Below are 17,254 nucleotides of genomic sequence, written 5' to 3' on the forward strand. Positions count from 1 at the left end.
GTAAAAAATAGACTATTAAAAAATTTTATCCGTTGAAATAATATGAACGTTAAAAAATTAAAGTGTAATTTTTTTAATAATGAATAAATATTCAAATTACAATTAGAATTAAAAGTAATGAAAATGTCAAAATTAATATTTTAATAAAATAGTGATAGATTTGTTGAGTCTGTTATTTGGTGTTGTTGAAAAGTGGCTAGCTAAATTTGTAAAAGTGAGTTTCTTAGTTAAGTTTTGGCCAAACTTTATTGAGTCCACTACTAGTACTCTAAATGTACAGTATTATCAAACTACATGGGCGAGGAAGAGTTTACTCACTGGATTTTTGCAATGGCATCATTAATAAAAATAAGAGTGGGAAAGCTGAGAGTATTTATTTGGAGGAAGCTTCCTTTGTTCACTCGGAGATTATTCAGCGCATCGAAAAATTTTCCTTTTCCCACCTCTGGCTTAGAAAGTGAATCAAATTCCATAGACGGCACCATTGCTGATGCATGAAAAATCGTACAATAGGCTGGAAGAGAAGAAAGAATCATTCCCGGCCAGTTATGACGATTCGGGCCTCAATCGATGTGGTCTGGTGCGCCCGGCAATGGTCTGGTACAGTTGTACGGTGTCGGTGCGTATATCCATGATAGTGAAAAGAAAATAAGTGCAGAGAAAGTAAAGAGAGATAAACACACAGATTTGCGTGGTTTGGCATCATGCCTACATTATGCCTATGTCCGTAGGCATTTGAGGAGGAGAAATTCATTACAATATCTCAATACAGTCTCTCATATCCTCTCATTTCTCACTATACAATGGAGATCTTCAGTACATTTGCTGGAGAAGATTCCTTCGGTGGAGCTCCCTTTCGAGAGGTTAAAGAAGAAGTTGAAGAAGAACCCCCCTTTTATCCGATATCTCTTTCTGCGTGCCCCCTATAGTAGTGAGGCATGGTCTACTTTGCATGTCTGAGCATCTATCACTTTCTCACTTTCTCCTGACACTGCCTTCCTTACTTTCTGACAACCATTTCTTGCCCTCTAACACCCATTTCTCCCTTGCCTCCCCGCTTCCCCTCTTGTCCCCTAGTAGTGGCCTGGTGGATTGGGCTTAGATATTTACCCCCTCACACTGAGGAAACTGTCAAGGGTGAGAAAATTCTGGTAACTCACAAGGAACTAAATAAAAATAAACCGTGCCGTTTTTCTCAAGCTACTGGCTTTTCTCTATAGGCCTGGCCAAGATTGGGCCTGGGTGTTACAATAATGCTTGATCTAAAAAAATAAGTATCTTTTAAGATAAACATGATATACTAAGGCCTTGTTGGGTAACGAGATATTCTCAAAAAAATTCAAAATTTTTCATAATTTTTTTTCCAAACATCACTAAAACATAAAACACTTTTCAATTTCAATTTTTCAATTTTTTTTTTATCTAATCTTTACCTAATTATTATCCAAACACAAATATCAATATAATTTTTTTAAATTTAGAAACAAAACACAAAAAACAATACAAGTTTTTCAAATTTCAAAATAAAAAATATATTCAAATAATTTTTTACCGTTATAATATATTCAACTTTTTCTCTCATTTCTCAAAGTCTAATAAAATATTTTAATTCAAACCATTAATCTTCACTACTATTTTCAAACTATTTTATTATTATTCACAGAATTATAAAATATTCTAAGATCCAAACAAACCATTGTTTAAATATGATATCCGGCGTCAAACTACATTAAGTTGTAATATAGATTTTTATAATTCTCTTTGTTTGTACTTCTCTAATTTTTTTGGATTAGTGTAGAGAAGGGTGGAGGGCCCTAGGATGGGAAGGTAGTTTAAAATTTTTTGCTTAAGCAGGCAGGTTGCAGGTGAGGTACCCACCAACTCTAGTTTTCATCTGCCTGCGACTGGGGTACCCATTCTGCTTCTTCTTTTCCTTCTTCGATCCGCGACCAGTTTATGCAAATATGTTTTTCTTCTGTGAAACCACGTATTTTTTTTTTTTTTGGATTTGTGCATTTATTTTCAAATCTATGTTTTATTGTTTAAATATGTATTTTTATTTTGGATTGCGAAGGTTGGATGATAGAATGAAATATCTGCCCGCTCGTTAGGCCAGGCTGGCGGTCTGAATTTTAGGGAGGGGTCGGGTGGGGCCCTAATTGTAGGGACAATGTGAACCTTCAATGGACCTATTTTGGGTAGGTGTATAATTGGTTCGGTCTGGTTAGCCTATTGGGGGATTTTAGACTAGACTGAAAATTAGGTCCACCCTTTTTCAGGACCAAGGTTCAATCGATTATTCTTATAGAGCGGACTGGACCGGACCATTATCTATAGGTCCGGTTAATCCATTTGGTCTGGGCCAGTGTAAAATGGGCCAAACATACAAAAAGTCCAAAATCATTTCTAATGTGTATTGCCAGCCTAAATGTACAAAAAGTCCACAATTTTTATATTTTTTAATATCAACTATTTAATTTTATTTGCACATTTTGTACTTAAAAATAGCCTTAAAAAGTTGAGAACTTATCAAAATTATTCATTTCCATCCATGAGAATTAGCATTCATCATAATAAAGTCAAAAACAAAAAACAGAGAAAATTAAATTGAAAAATGCAATATCATCCAAACTCTAAATACATAAGGTCAATCGTGATAGGTTAGATGAAATTTATATAATTAACTTATACAACTACTATATAAAATAATATATATATATATAATATTTTAAAAAATTATATATACACTTGGTCAATCTGGTCCAGTAAAAAAAACCACACCCCGAGAGTCTCGGACTAAAAATTGATTTTTTTTTTACCAGACAATATACTTATAGATCGAAACTGACAATATACTTATCAGTTAAGTTTTCCGATCTAGATTGAGAAACTTACACCCCTTGGGCCTCAGTGTCGTGAGTTCCTGACTAATGACTTAAAATAGTGGCCCAATATCAAACACATTTGTTTTCTTTTGGGAGGAGGGGTAGAAAAGGTCTCGGAGCCCTCTGATGTCGCAGAAGCCCAGGCAACTTTGATCGTTATCTCTGTCTATTTTTTGAAATGTAAATCATCTTTTTGTTTCATATATATTATTCCCAATGTGAGGAGGGTTTTTCCTCCTGCTACGGGATGAGACGCAAGGGCCTAGCCCACGGGAACGGATGAGCCCAGAGGTAGCCCAATGATAGGAAACAGGATAAGAGGGTCGGGCCCAAAAGGCCCAAGGAGTAACGACGATGATGCACGTGCAAAGCGTGAGCCTTCCAAGTCAGAAAGCTTGACACCTCTACTGGCTAACAAGCTGTGTATGCAAGGCCAGGGATGGCCACGAACCCAAGCTACCAACGGCTAGTCAGACAGAGAAAGTGGGCATGCAAAGACAGGAGCACGCTGCATTTATTGACTGGCAGGGTGAACATGCCACGACATGGACCCAGTTCAGTCAGAATGGCCACGATCCAGCATGGCTGGCTTGTCAGATGGCAGAAGGTAGGAAGACGATACAATCCTGGTACAAGGTAGCATGACCATGATTGGCTTGGCAGCAGATCGCCCACCACCAAGGCCTCACTCAATGCACCAACACACTACCATTGACAGTTGCTAAGGACCACCACAACCAGGTATATATATACACTCTCTCATTTGGGGCGAGTTCTCTTAACATTATTTTTCTTTGAGTCCTACTATAAATCAGTCATTGTTTTACAGCATATCTTACACTTTTTTATATTTTTAAACTTTATGTCAGATCCATCGCCATCAGCTTCAACCTCTCTCTTCTCTCAATCTCTCTCTCCCTCATCGGCCTCTCTCTCCTCAATCTCTCTCTCCTCGGCCCCTCTCTCTCCAAATTTCTCTGATCTCTCTCTCAAGTTTTGTTAAAGTGAAGAAAAGAAATAAGAAATAAGAAAAAAAACCGCACACCTGGTGTGGGATCAGCAACCATAGAGTTTTTCTTTTTCTTTACCTCCTATCTCCTTCCTCAGAATTTAATCCTCAATATTTGCACCGACTTAAACATTGAAAGTGACCCTCACCACCCCGAGTTCCCATCTCTTCCATTCTTGCTTGGAGTTGTTCGGAGAGCGAAACACGACATCAACACCGAGTGTCAACAGAACCCTGAGCTTTTAGATAGTTATCTCTATGTTTATTTTCTGAAACGTAAATCTTTTTCCCTTTCCTTTATTGTTATTGTCGGGTGAAGTGATTTGCTTTGCTCGAACCGAAGTGCTCTTTCCTGATCCGGGAAAGCTGGTCGAAATTGTGTTGTAAATGGGAAAAAATGCGTTTCTTTCAACTTTTTTCTTCCTTCTGATCGTTGTCGATGTTTCCGATGCTTCCTTGCTCTCGAGTTTCAGAAAGCTGGTGGGTGCCGCGCCTAAAGATGCTAACGCCACAATCATTCAAGTGAGCAAATTCTCTTCATCTCTTTCTATTTGCTTTGTTTTTGGGGTTACAAACTCACGATAATAGTTGAGAAACGGTTTCTCTTTTAAAGAGTTCTCCGTCGCCGGTTCCTTTTCCTAGTGACAAGAAATGGGGTACTAGGCAAACCGATGGGTCAGAGAATAAAGGACCGAAGCCTCTGGTACCCGACAAGTCAACCCAGGTGGATCCCAAGGGTCTTTCCAAGGATTTGAGTAGTAGCAATAATACTAGTAGTGACAATAACAAGGGGAAGAACAATGGAACAGATCAAAACAAGAAAGATGAGGAGAAGACCGATCCTTCGCAAACAGAGAGCACTGATAATTGTGATGGGTCGGTCGCTAAGAGATGCAACCGGGATATGACTGCCTGCATCCAAAGCAGTCAAAGTGGTAAATCCATAGCTCTTCGTTATATTTAATATAGTCAATTGTGTTTCTTCTGAATTTTGATTACGTTCTGTCTGCTTGGAATAATAAATGCATCCTTCGATCTCATGGCATTGCACAAGATACAAATATAAACTTGCTTTTATATTTATTATGAATACTATGATGTTCAACAAACATTCATGGTTAAAAGTTAACCATACGTTAGGTACTGAAGTAATGCCTTCTTGACTAAATATTTTTATCATAGCAGAGGAGGCTTTGATTCAAATTGTATAACTCAACTCAGCAATTCTCTAATCCAAAGTATATCGAGCTGGAACCTGTTATAAGGTTGTCTTCCTTTTCGTGGGTTTTCCCATCATAGAGATTGACGTAGGATACAAGAGAATCAAGAAAAAAGTAAGTTTAAAACCAAAGAAATCTGTAAATATGGTTTAAATTCAATTTTGGGCCTCATTGTATCCTTCGAGGCTATAGTTTTTACAGAAACATGTTACTCTGATCATGCTTTGTTGTGAAAGTGGTTATGGCATTATACTTCAAAACCTAAGGGTTACTAGAAAATGGTGTTGGATGTGAAATATGGGTGTAAGTGGTGTGGATGGTTTTCTTTGCAAGTAATAGTTCATATGGTATCGGTCTCTAGAAAATCATTCAGAGGGGTTGGAGGAGTTTTCTTGCCTCACTAGGTGGGGGGATGATTCTAAGATAGGGTTCTGGTCTGATGCGCGGTGTGGGACAAGGCTCGAAAGTTGGTTTTTCTGGAATTTTTTAGTGTAGCTCAGCTTAAGGCAGCTTCAGTGGCGGATCATTTAATCTTGTCCAACGGTACTTACCAATGGGATGTTGAGTTTATTTGAGAGGTACATGATTAGGATGTGGTGATTATTACTTCTTTTTAAGATGCCTTGTACTCCACATGATTGTGAAGGGAACGGGTGGATAGGCTTTGTTGGAATCAGTCTACAAGCAAGGGAAGTTTGATGTTAGCATCATCTCCTCAGAGCATATCATCTTTCCCTTGGAAGCAAATTGGAGGAATGAGGCCCTGTTAGGTATATCTGTTGTATACTACCTGTGTACCTGGTTGCACCATTGTGCTTAGTAATAAAGATCTTCTGACTTATTAAAAAAGATGCTACGTTGAGAGTGACATTCTTTGTTTGGTAAGGAAGATCCTTTCTTTTGATATCTTTTTTTGATAGGTAATCAAGAAGTTTTATTCATCTTTCGTTTGATAATTTTGAAAAAGAGGCACATTATATGGTGGATTGGTGTTGTACATGTAAGGAATGGGGAGACTATTAACCATCATTTGCTTCAATGTGAAGTAGCCAGTGTGTCATGGAACATTATTTTTGGGTTATTTGGGCTTGATTGTCGTATCCTGTATTATAGCAGTAGACCCCTTGGCATGTTGGAGATGCATTTTTTATAGTTCTGAGATGGCTACTTTATGGAAGCTAATCCCATCTTGTGTTATGTGGTATATTTAGAAGGAAAGAAATGACTGGACTTTTGAGGATTGTGAGAAGATGGCCACAAAAACCAAGGATCTGCCCTAGGGCTGCAACCCGTTCAACATTTGGGCCCGACCCGACCCGCACTTCTTGATTGGTTGGGCAGAATCGACCCAACCTGCATATTCAACCCGTGTATTTTTTTTCCCCTCGTCTTCAACCCTCCTCTTCCTTCAAGCCATACTCCCGCAGTTGGTGCTCTCAATTTCACTTCTCACTCACGGATTGTAAACCCAAGGTCCTTGTTCCCACTACTGCTAGCAAGTCGCCGACTCGCTTCGGTTGCCTCTGGATCTCTACCCCGCCGTTATGGTTCTCAATGTAAAGTGAAGTAAAAATGTAAAATAGAATGATTGAGGAAATAGAAATGGATGTACTATTGTGAAATGGATGTAATCAGGAAAATGAATTAAAGAGAAAATGGTGCGCTGCGTGAGAAGAGTGAAAAGCTTGTGAAGTGTTTGATAAAATGGGAAGATGAACTCTGAAATCTCAAATCGCCATGGTCTTGGTTCTCTCACAGTCACACTTCCAACTCACTGAGCTCAACAACCTGGTCTCCATCGACGAAGTCCTCCACCTCACCGCTAGTCCTGTCGTAACTAGTCTTCCTCCCTCAACTTCACCCACGCGTTCCACAGCCGCTACAAAACCAAGGAATACCTCGAGACTATACCTTCGACGGCAGCTTTCAATATCCTGAAGTAATTTTCGGTACTTAGAGAAGGGTTAAAACCGATTTTGGGAGGGGGGCTAGGGTTTCATCTGCAGATTTTGTAAGCGGGTTGTATGGGTCGAACCCGATCAAGAGTTAAACCCGTATTTTTCTGTTCGGGTCGGGTCGGTGCTCACGGACGGGCCGGGTCACTCATTTTTTGCACAGGCCTAATCTGCCCAATCTTGTTTTTCTGTTTCTAATTATCTTGATTTTTACTGCTCTTCCCTATCTCGATTAGGTGCACATCCTGTATTGTATCCATACACACAGATTACATCTTTTTTTTCCCCAATATAGCTTTACTTATTTATAAAAAAGGGAAGGGTATTACTTTATTGTTTGTCTGTGTAGGTGTTATAAGTAGCTATTGCATCAGTTTTTTTTTTGTATGTGAGAGTATCAATAAACATTAAAATGCATATCTATCCAAACCTTTACCATTCAATGAATTGAGAAAGCCTCAAATGTACTTTTTAAACTGACATAAAATCATGCACCATTAACTGCTGTCAAAATTGAGGCTTATCTGGTTTTGAATGAGAAACCATACATTTTTTCTTCCGCCCTTTTAAAGCTTCAAAACCACACTCTCTTACTAAGCTTTGGCTCACTAGATAATAAAATTTAGGCAGCCGTAGTCAACCTGTTATTGCTAACAGGTTGGTATCACGTGTTTGTCACTTAACGGGCAGAAGACATGATGGTCACACATATAGCATTATGCATGGCTTATCTCTGTGAAATTACTTGAGGAAAATCTTCATGCCTATATTTTGGGTGTTTTCATTTCCAGTGACTTGTTGATCATAGCCTCTGCATCATTTTGAGTTTCTTCCCCTTTTATGGGTCATTTGGAGTGTTTAAAAGTGCCATTTTTCCAATATCTTCTGGAAAGCCATTTTCTGACAGATATGCTCTACGTGTTTTCAAATAGGACAACTCATCACGCCATAATATCTTTTGTAAGAAATGGATTTTTTTCACATCCATTAACTTCCACTGCTTGATTAGAGAGAACAAAAAAAAGAAAAAAAAATATCCACTGCTTGTGCTTTGCAACAAATTAAACATAGGAGGAAAAGAGGGGGGATCAGAAGATTAAAAAAATTAAAGGCAAAGGAAGTGTTAAAACAACAGCTCCTCTGTTAAAGTGACTCTTTCTTGATCAATGATCACTTGGTTTTTTCTTAGTTTCTCTACTTCAGATAATGCTCTACTGTCTTTCACACCATCCAAACCTTGTAACTCCTCCAAGAGAGACTTCTTCTGATGGTCCACACCAAAGAGTTTATCATTCCAAGTCCTTATACTATCCTTCAAAGCCTTTAGTTTACAGGACAAGATAAAACTTGTTCCTTGAAACTAGTGGGATGGCCACCATTGTCTTACCCTGTCAACACAACTCTCTTTTTCAATACCTTGTTCTTTTGGGCAGCCTTTATAGATTCTAAGGGGATGAGTTCTCATGATTTTCTTGTTTCTTTTTCTATTTCTAGTTAGATGTTTCTCTTGTATACTTCTTGTGTAATTAGGCTATGCCTTTTGCATTTTTTAATAAAATCTTAGATTACTTAAAAAAAGCAATTTATTCAGCTACGCCCAGTTAAAGAAACCTACTGCTCAGTTTTGTATGCTGCTTATTTACCTATCAAAACGTCTTTTTTTGCATTATGTTTATTGGCATTGTAAATTCGGAGCTGTATGTTGCTCGACACAATTCTATCTCCCGCATATTTGTTGAAGAGATGAAAACTAATTTAATTTTCTCCCTTTAACGTGTAGCAGGGTCCAAAGAAGTAGTTGTTCTAGTCCAAAACAAAGGGGAGAGTACTTTGAAAGTGAATCTTTCTGGGGAAAGCATTAGTAAGAATCTGGAAATACCCAAACATCAAACTAAAAACGTATGGATCCTTCTCTGCCAATCTCTTGTTCTCTTTTTGATTACCCTGATTATGTTGTTATTTCCTCCGATCTTCACAGAACGTAATGACAACTCTTTCTTTGTGCGTAAGATTTCAATTTGAAGGCCATATTGGGTTGTAAGCTGCATCAATTGGGAATATTTTCTTCTCTTCTATCTTTTTCGCTGAATAATCTTAAATAAACCTATTTGTTTGATGAATTTATGTGTCTGCGTAACTAATGTATGCCTACCAGAAATACGTTCCATCTTTCAAGGTTTTACCTCAATTTATTGCCTAAGATTTGGGGAAAGGAGGTGGAAAAGTTAAGATGAATAGGGAAATAGTTATTTTCCAGTAGTTTTTGACTGAAGTCTGCAATGGAAGATAGTGCTCTCATTTGGCCAGATGAGCAAACGCTTGTTATTGGGTTCTAGATCTTGCTGTCATTTGATCAAATGTTTTTAATGGATTAGACTCGAGTTCTTTTCATGGTTGACTAAAAAAACCCGTACTTTTTGCTTGTTTGTTTTGTAGATCACTATCTCTCTAACTAATGGCAAAAGCTACAAACTCTTATTAAATGCTGGAAATGGTGACTGCGAGCTTGACGTGCGCCCTCTTGTAGAAGCAAACGTTTACATGCGTTTTCCTTCTTTTGATAAACTGTTGACACCAGTAAATGGTGCATACTTGTTGATTCTTACTGTGCTAGTCTTTGGAGGGACGTGGGCTTGCTTTAAACTTAGGAAGAGGAGACACCATGGTGGAGTCCCATATCAAGAGCTTGAAATGGGTTTACCAGAGTCTGTGTCAGCTATCAATGTGGAAACAGCAGAAGGTTGGGATCAGGGTTGGGATGATGACTGGGATGAAGATAATGCAGTGAGGTCACCAGGAGAACGTCATGCAGGAAGCATTTCTGCGAATGGCCTTACTTCTAGATCTTCAAATAGAGATGGATGGGAAGATGACTGGAATGATTAGTTAGTTGACGGCCAAATGGGCCAGAAGAATTTTTTTTTGCTTAAGGTAGGCAAGGTAGCAGAGGATGAACAAGATGTCAAAAAAACTCAAATGTACAACAAATATAAAACTTTCTTATACGTTCCTGCTTTTCATAACTCATCATCTGTACAGTACTCTTTAACTTCATCTATATAGTGATGATTTATAGTATTTTTCTTATCTTGATTACATAGTACTTGATCTCATTTTCAACTGTCTTGTAAGACTTTGAGATGGAATTCTATTTCTATTCTATATATATGCATCCTCCCAAGATAATCTAAAATAATAGCAATAAATAAAAAGTAGGGGAAAAAGAGGACGCACTACCAACTTCAGTCTTGAGTCTCTGACAATGTACGTAACAGATTGGATCAAATATTCATTAAAAGGAAAAAAAGGCCCTTTATTGAACCCTTAAATATGTATTCTTCCATCCATAGTAAATGTTATGAACCGTGGTTGATGTTAGATCAATGTCTGTTCTTTCATCATTTTGGAGCCATTACTTCAGCCTCTTTTTTTCTTTTTAACCAATTTAGCTTTCAACATATAAATTTATGTATGTATATATTTGCAACGTTCATAAATACATTTTTCCTTTTTTTCTTAACCTTATATCGACATTCAATCATTTTAGAACTTTCTACCTGTTTGACTCTCTTGAAACTCGATATATTTAAAGAGAAGTGGTACAGACACAAAAAGATTACACAAAATAAACTCACAAATTGACGTGGCTTCATAAAATCCGTTAGATCTATTTTATAATAAAAATAACTTTACAATATGTCGTAGTACATCAAACTATATCAATTTATAGTTTTATTTGTATGTAATCATTTTGTGATTAAAGTATTTTACATATTTATTTAAAACCTGTTCAAAATTGTTTTATATAAGGCGACTTTAAATCCAACCAACACCACACCAAGCATTCTATTCTAAGCCATTAGTGTTTTCTTTTACTTTCCACCAGACCAGACCAGACATGATCAATCAAGAACATGAAAAGTTGAGGGAAGGAGGGGCATTGAGCATGGCAATGGCATAATTGTCCAGCAGAGCACTAGATGATATAAATTTACCATTCAAAAAGCTTATGAGTGCTTCTGAGGACCCCCATGTGATGTTCTTTAATGATGTCCAAACCCACTTCATTAGTGTCCTTTTCCTCGGGTTCCAATACTGTTTATATATTGATAAAGCTTCACATCTAAGCATTAATTATTATTATTATTGTTAATCCTGCCGAAACCCAGTATGATCTTACTTCAAACCATGCATTTTTCTTTGCAAGATACATATATAATTAGCATCAAAATGGGTAGTGGATACGTGAGAAATGAGCATGATGCCATCATAACTCTGCAACAAATCCTCTGACGCTGTCTTGCCTGAGGGTGCAGGAGATACGTAGAAAGCAAGAGAATTGCGGATGCTTAGTTTAATAAATAAATTAAAGCAGAGATAAATGACGATAGTGCTTTTTTGTTTCAGCCGCATGACATGATATATCATGCAATGCACAGTATACCCCACTTCTAGTTTTTTGTCGTTTATTTCTTTTATTTATTTTTACTCTTCCTCTCTTTATTTAATTTCCTTCTCTAGATTATCCTATTTTTAAGACTCCTGCAGCTGATTTTGAATTGAATGTCAGAAGGAAAGGAAAAGAAAGAAAATTTATTTGCTTCTAAAAGGGAAGACAATGTTTTTGAGCTAATATTATTCATTTTATAATTCATCTGTAAATATATTTTAAAAATTTAATAAAATTATAATGATTGAATGAGATAAAATAAATTAAGAAGAATTGTAAAAACAATCGAGTCCGAGGCTGAAAAATTATGTGGTGCTATTCCCACCTTGGACATTCCAAAAACAGAAGGCAGATTCAATCAATATAATGACAAGTGCTTAAAAGTAAAGTATGATCTTCATAATATTTTAATGGGGTGCCATTTCCATATCAAACTGGTGAGAAGGAATCCGGTAATACCATCGAACAAATTCAATAATAATAATAAAAAAAAAATACAACCAGAAGATTTTGAAGAAATAGACCTTCTACAATCCATTCCTTTTCTTCTGTCGCTTCAAACAAACAAACAAACTGGATTCATTTTCACCAGAAAATGAACTATATGTCGCTTTTTCTTAATCTTTGCAACTTACATTCACTCTAATTCCTCATGGCCTTCGGAAGGGCACTGGATGAGTTCTAAAATATTGACCACCTCACTCATGTCTGGTCTGTTTGATGGAACCTGAGAGGCACATATTAAACCAAGCTTTATAACTGGAATTGCCTCCTCTGCTGGAAAATTATGTCGGAGTCTCCCATCAACACAATCCTCCACCTTCCCTTCCTCTAATGCCTCCCTCACCATGTCACACAGCACCACCACATCATCCTCCATATATTCCACAGGTCTTTTTCCTGTCACCACCTCCAAAACCAACACCCCAAATCCATACACATCACATTTCTCGGTGATTTTCACGGTTCGACATGCAAATTCAGGAGCCATGTAGCCAAGGGCACTTTGGATTTTGCTGCTCAACACACAATGATCTAACTGTGGCAACAGCCTCGCTAGGCCAAAATCTCCTACTTTTGGCTCACCAGAGCTGTCTACCAGAACATTTGTTGATTTCAGGTTGTAGTGAATAATTTTCATTCGGTGCAAATGGGCCAAACCTTTTGCCATACCCAGAACAATGTTGAACCTCTGTCGCCAAGAGAGGCAGTCTCCGTCAGGTCCATCATGGAGATGCTTATACAAACTTCCACCAGAGATGTACTCATAAATAAGGAGTTGCAAAGATGGAGTCCAATAATAGCCATCAAGGGCCACGAGATTATAGTGCCTGATCTTTCCGAGCTTCTTCACTTCACTCTCAAAATCTTCTTGGGCCTTCATTAAACCTGAGATGGTTAGCTTCTTGATTGCAACAGAACGCCCATCTCGAAGGACTGTTTGGTAAACAACTCCAAATCCACCACGACCAAGTTCACAGTCTTTGTTCAGCAGTGCATGAGCCCCAGTGACAAAGTCAGCATCACCAGAAAACATGACAAGCTTGCCATAGTTTGGATCATTAGTGGGGGAGCAACTGAAATCTTCACCCCCAGCTAATGTGAGTGGAGCAGCAGAATGTGACATTGAAGACCGCACATGGATATTCATGACAGTAACAGCTATTACACCCAGGGCAATAAATGCAGCTGCACCAATGGCAATGAGGGCAGAGATGCTGAGGATGATTTTGTGATGATTTGCAGAGGAAGAACCAGTAGGAGAGTTGGAAGAATTGGGGTTCAGGACAATAGGTTTAGGATGGACAGCAGGGCAGGAGCGATTGACAATAGAACCACATAGGGATGGATTACCAGAGACAGATGAGGGAGAGAGAGTGTTGAAGAAGCCCCCAACTGGTAACTCGCCTTGGAGGTGGTTGTGGGAGACATTAAAAGAAACTAGGTGGGTAAGATTTGTTAGCTCTTTGGGTAAGCTTCCAGAGAGTTCATTTGAAGATAAGTCTACATATTGAAGATCAGTGAGGTTTGCAATGTCTGCAGGGATTGGGCCAGTGAGGTTGTTCTGAGATAGGATCCTGTATACCAAATAGAACAAGAAGGGAATATATTAGAACAATGAGGGTTCCTTACCTTTTATTTTAGTAAATAATGTGTGCTCCTTACCTTACAATTTGAAAGTACAAAATGAATTTTTTTTTAGCAAGTGAAAACGTACAAAACGATCTTAATGTCGCCACAAAAAGGAAGGGAAACATTAAATAATAAGATGCAGAGAAAATTAAGATCACCAAAACTAAGACCATATTTCTCATTTACAGTTAAATATGGAGAGATTCTGGATATAGTAGTAATAATAGCCCCATCATATGCATATCTAAACAAACTTACATGAGGCAATCAAACCTGCCCGTCCGAATGAAGTCTACTGCAGCCACTTCAAGCTTGCTATTTACCGACAGTTCTAATTAGGGCTACTACAATAATTGAATTTTTTCCAGCAGTGCATAGGGAGAACGTCAGTATATCAATTATTGGGGCGGGCAGGGAGAACCTTTGGAAGAATCAGGTAGAAGACAGAAAAATGCTTTGACTAACTTTTTTTTTTTGTCTTCCCACAAATCAGATATGCTACCTAAGCCAAATGATAAAGAGAAAATTGCAGTGCAGACAGGTTTAATTGTTTTTCAGACCATAAATTTTGTAGTTCATTGTCTCCTTATCACATAGGTCCAAAGATTCTCAATCAGCTTAAACGACAAAAGAAGCCAAACATAAATTAGGATAGCAAGAGAGGCCTTACAACGATGTTAGAGATGAGCACTTCTCAACTTGGGTAGGGATTTTCCCAGTTAAGAAGTTCTTCTGGAGCCTCAGGTCCTTGAGCGAAACTGCTTCTCCAATTTCAGAAGGAATGCTTCCACTTAGCCAATTGTCGCTTAAATCAAGAACATATATAGATTTCAATTCACCTATGCGAGCCGGAATAGAACCAAAAAGATGATTCCTGGAAATATTCAAGAATCGCAAGGTACTAAGCACACCAATCTGAGCTGGAATTTCACCGGAAAATGAATTCGAAGATAAATCCAAGGACCGAAGACCTTGATAAGATGCAGCTATTGACGCGAGCGAAGAATATTGCAGATTTCCACTGCCTCTGTTCCCAAAATTCGGAAGGCTTTGTACATTCAGCTTAAAAATCCAGGAAGGAAGATTGCCTGCCAACTGATTATAGCTAACATCCATGGCCAAAAGGTTAATGCAATTTTTCATAGACTCCGGAAAGCTCCCTGTAAACTGGTTCATGGATAAATTCAAATTCTTCAACAATTGAAGATTTCCTATCGAAATGGGAACCCGACCCGAAAATGTATTTGCCGAAAGATCCAAAGTCTCCAGGCGCCTCAACTCGCCAAACCATTCTGGAACCTCTCCGCTAAATGAATTTCCCCGCAAACTCATAAAAGCACATTTACTAAGTCTCTGCATCGACTCTGGAAGGCTCCCTGAAAGAAAGTTCTCACTGAAATCAACCAACTTCAAAAGAAAACAACGTCCAATATCCCAGGGAAGCTTCCCGGACAAACGGTTCTTGCTTAAATTTATCGCCCTCAAACTACACAAATTTCCAATTCCTTCAGGAACCCCTCCCTCCAGCAAATTATCTGAAAAATCAAGCGACTTAAGCCTCCTCAGAAACCACATTCCGGTGGGCAATTTCCCAGAAAGCTGATTAGAAGAGAAGTTAACCAACCCCAATGTCGAGCACGAGCTCAAAGACTCAGGAATAGTCCCTGTGAGATTGTTCCTAGCAAAAGATACCGCCTTCAAGGACCGACATTGTTGAAATAGACCCTCTGGAATCGACCCAGAGAGTTCGTTCTCGCTCAAGTCAACAACTTGCAAACTCCCAAGGCGAGCAAGATCAGGGTTTATAGTCCCTGTGAAGTTGTTATTGGAAAGAGATAGAGTTCGAAGGAATTGCAACCTCAGGAGGCCCCGATCGATGTGCCCAGAAAGAGAGAACCCGTCCAGGACGAGCTCGGAGACCCGCTTGGTTCTGGGATCGCATTTGACTCCGGCCCAGTCGTCGCAGGGACTGTCGTCGTCTTCGTTCCATGAAACAAGCTTGCCCTTTGGGTCTTTAAGACCGGCCTTGAATACAATCAAGCCCAGAACATCGTCGTTGAAAACCGGGTCTAGAGAACGCACGAGAGCAGCAGCAAATAGAAGTAAAAGTACCGCTTCGTGGAGCATTTTTCAAATGAACTCAATCTCACTCACTGACTTAGGAAGGTTACTGTCGGTAATGAAACCACAATGAAGCTCAATGCAATGAGAGGATGCAAAAAGAAAGGAACAGCTGCAAATTCATCGTACAAACAACTCATACTAATGGTGAAGAGCTTAAAAACAGACAGACCAATCAGGAAAAATAATATATATATATATAATCTGGGCGAAGAATCGAACACTAAGTTTGTGTCTGGAAGTCACTGAGGAGGCGACAGAAATGGTGCCGGAGCCTGGCACATGTGGCTGGATTTGAGAAGTTTGGTCAGAGGGGGAGAGGGAGGTAGAGTATTGGGAGCGAAGGAGCCGTATGAAAGTTGAGAGTGGGCGTGGAGTCTCTTCTCATACGATCTGAGGAAAGGGGAGAGAGAGTGAGAGAGAGCATTAAAAGCAAAAGCATTTAAAAAAGCTGAAGAGAGTGGAGGGTCTTCTGCTGCCGTCCTTAATTTTTTTTCCTCTTTTCTTTTCTCCATTGTGGCACCGGCACGCCGTGGCACTCATTTCGGTCAAAACAGAATCCTCCACGCTGGCACTTGCAATAACTTTACTCTCCTATTTGCCACAGCACATTTCATCAACTATGATTTTTTCAACAAAAAAATAAAATCGTTTATTTATCCATTAAACACACTCGTAATTTAAAAAGAAAAATAGTCTATTTCCTAACTAGTAGTCAAGATATTTATATATTTTTAATAATTAAAAAAATAATTTGTATAAATTTCAATATAAATCTCATATAAATTCTTATAAAAAAATCTCATATAAACTCTACTTTTTTATTAAGAATTTATCTATTTGAGACTTGTACTTAGTATTATTCTAATAAATAATATATTTATGTGAAAAATAATATTTATACTCATTGAGTGCGTTATTTAAAAAAATAAATAAATATAAAACTATATAAAAAAATTAATTCTATTTTATTATTTTTCAAAAGAAAAACACAACATTTATACAATCTATATATGTATTTAATATTATTCTATTTATATACAACACATAAATAACATATCAAATATTTTTTTTTTAATCTCTTTAAATTTAAATTTTGACAAAAATTAACAAAAAATAAAATAAAAATCAACACGTGGCTCTCTCTAAATCAAATTAAAGTGCTAGTATATTTTAACATGGTTGGAAGAATTGTGGTCGACAATCTCATTGACCTTGTTTACAGTGACTGAATTGCATTGACAGCTCCTTCCACGCCTCAGTTATGTTACCAATGGTAAGTATGTCCTCCTCACTCCTCATCACCCAGTCAGTCCTTTTGCTTTGAATGCGTTTTCTCGGGGGTTGTCGCAGACAGGCTTTGGGCGCCGTAACTGGCGCTTCATTAATTTATCGATTAAGAATATTTAAATATTTAATAAGAGAAATATTTCATAATAATATATTTAATATATTATATAAAATTACATTTTATTTTTTTT

At 37.9% G+C, this 17,254-nt stretch overlaps 2 protein-coding genes across 3 annotated transcripts; one reads left to right on the plus strand and one right to left on the minus strand.

Moving 5' to 3' along the window:
• The first annotated feature begins 3,847 nt into the window (after positions 1 to 3,847).
• LOC121268044 lies at positions 3,848 to 10,147 on the plus strand. Of its 2 annotated transcripts, none has more exons than XM_041172151.1 (4): positions 3,848 to 4,416; positions 4,544 to 4,829; positions 8,850 to 8,968; positions 9,506 to 10,147. In XM_041172151.1, the coding sequence occupies exons 1-4, from the start codon at positions 4,282 to 4,284 to the stop codon at positions 9,953 to 9,955; spliced, it is 990 nt and encodes a 329-aa protein (XP_041028085.1). In that variant the 5' UTR covers positions 3,848 to 4,281; the 3' UTR covers positions 9,956 to 10,147. The 2 variants fall into 2 exon arrangements, with proteins under 2 accessions (XP_041028085.1, XP_041028086.1); XM_041172152.1 differs by having other exon boundaries at positions 8,853 to 8,968.
• Positions 10,148 to 11,896: 1,749 nt separating this feature from the next.
• Positions 11,897 to 16,263, minus strand: LOC121267890 (leucine-rich repeat receptor-like protein kinase PXC2). Its single transcript, XM_041171995.1, has 2 exons — positions 14,323 to 16,263; positions 11,897 to 13,597 (listed from the first exon to the last, which is right to left on the minus strand). Exons 1-2 carry the CDS (start codon positions 15,777 to 15,779, stop codon positions 12,157 to 12,159), a joined length of 2,898 nt encoding a protein of 965 aa, XP_041027929.1. The 5' UTR covers positions 15,780 to 16,263; the 3' UTR covers positions 11,897 to 12,156.
• Between the last annotated feature and the right edge of the window lie 991 nt (positions 16,264 to 17,254).

This window comes from Juglans microcarpa x Juglans regia, chromosome 5S (genome assembly GCF_004785595.1).
Source record: "Juglans microcarpa x Juglans regia isolate MS1-56 chromosome 5S, Jm3101_v1.0, whole genome shotgun sequence".
NCBI classification, from domain to species: Eukaryota; Viridiplantae; Streptophyta; class Magnoliopsida; order Fagales; family Juglandaceae; genus Juglans; species Juglans microcarpa x Juglans regia.

Bases quoted from the DNA above. Each gene is read 5' to 3' on its own strand.
- LOC121268044 (XM_041172151.1), top strand. From the start codon at position 4,282: ATGGGAAAAAATGCGTTTCTTTCAACTTTTTTCTTCCTTCTGATCGTT. The intron at 4,417-4,543 runs GTGAGCAAATTC...CCTAGTGACAAG, and splicing joins CTAACGCCACAATCATTCAA to AAATGGGGTACTAGGCAAAC. The intron at 8,969-9,505 runs GTATGGATCCTT...TTTGTTTTGTAG, and splicing joins CCAAACATCAAACTAAAAAC to ATCACTATCTCTCTAACTAA.
- LOC121267890 (XM_041171995.1), bottom strand. From the start codon at position 15,779: ATGCTCCACGAAGCGGTACTTTTACTTCTATTTGCTGCTGCTCTCGTG. The intron at 13,598-14,322 runs GTAAGGCCTCTC...TTTGGTATACAG, and splicing joins TGCTCATCTCTAACATCGTT to GATCCTATCTCAGAACAACC.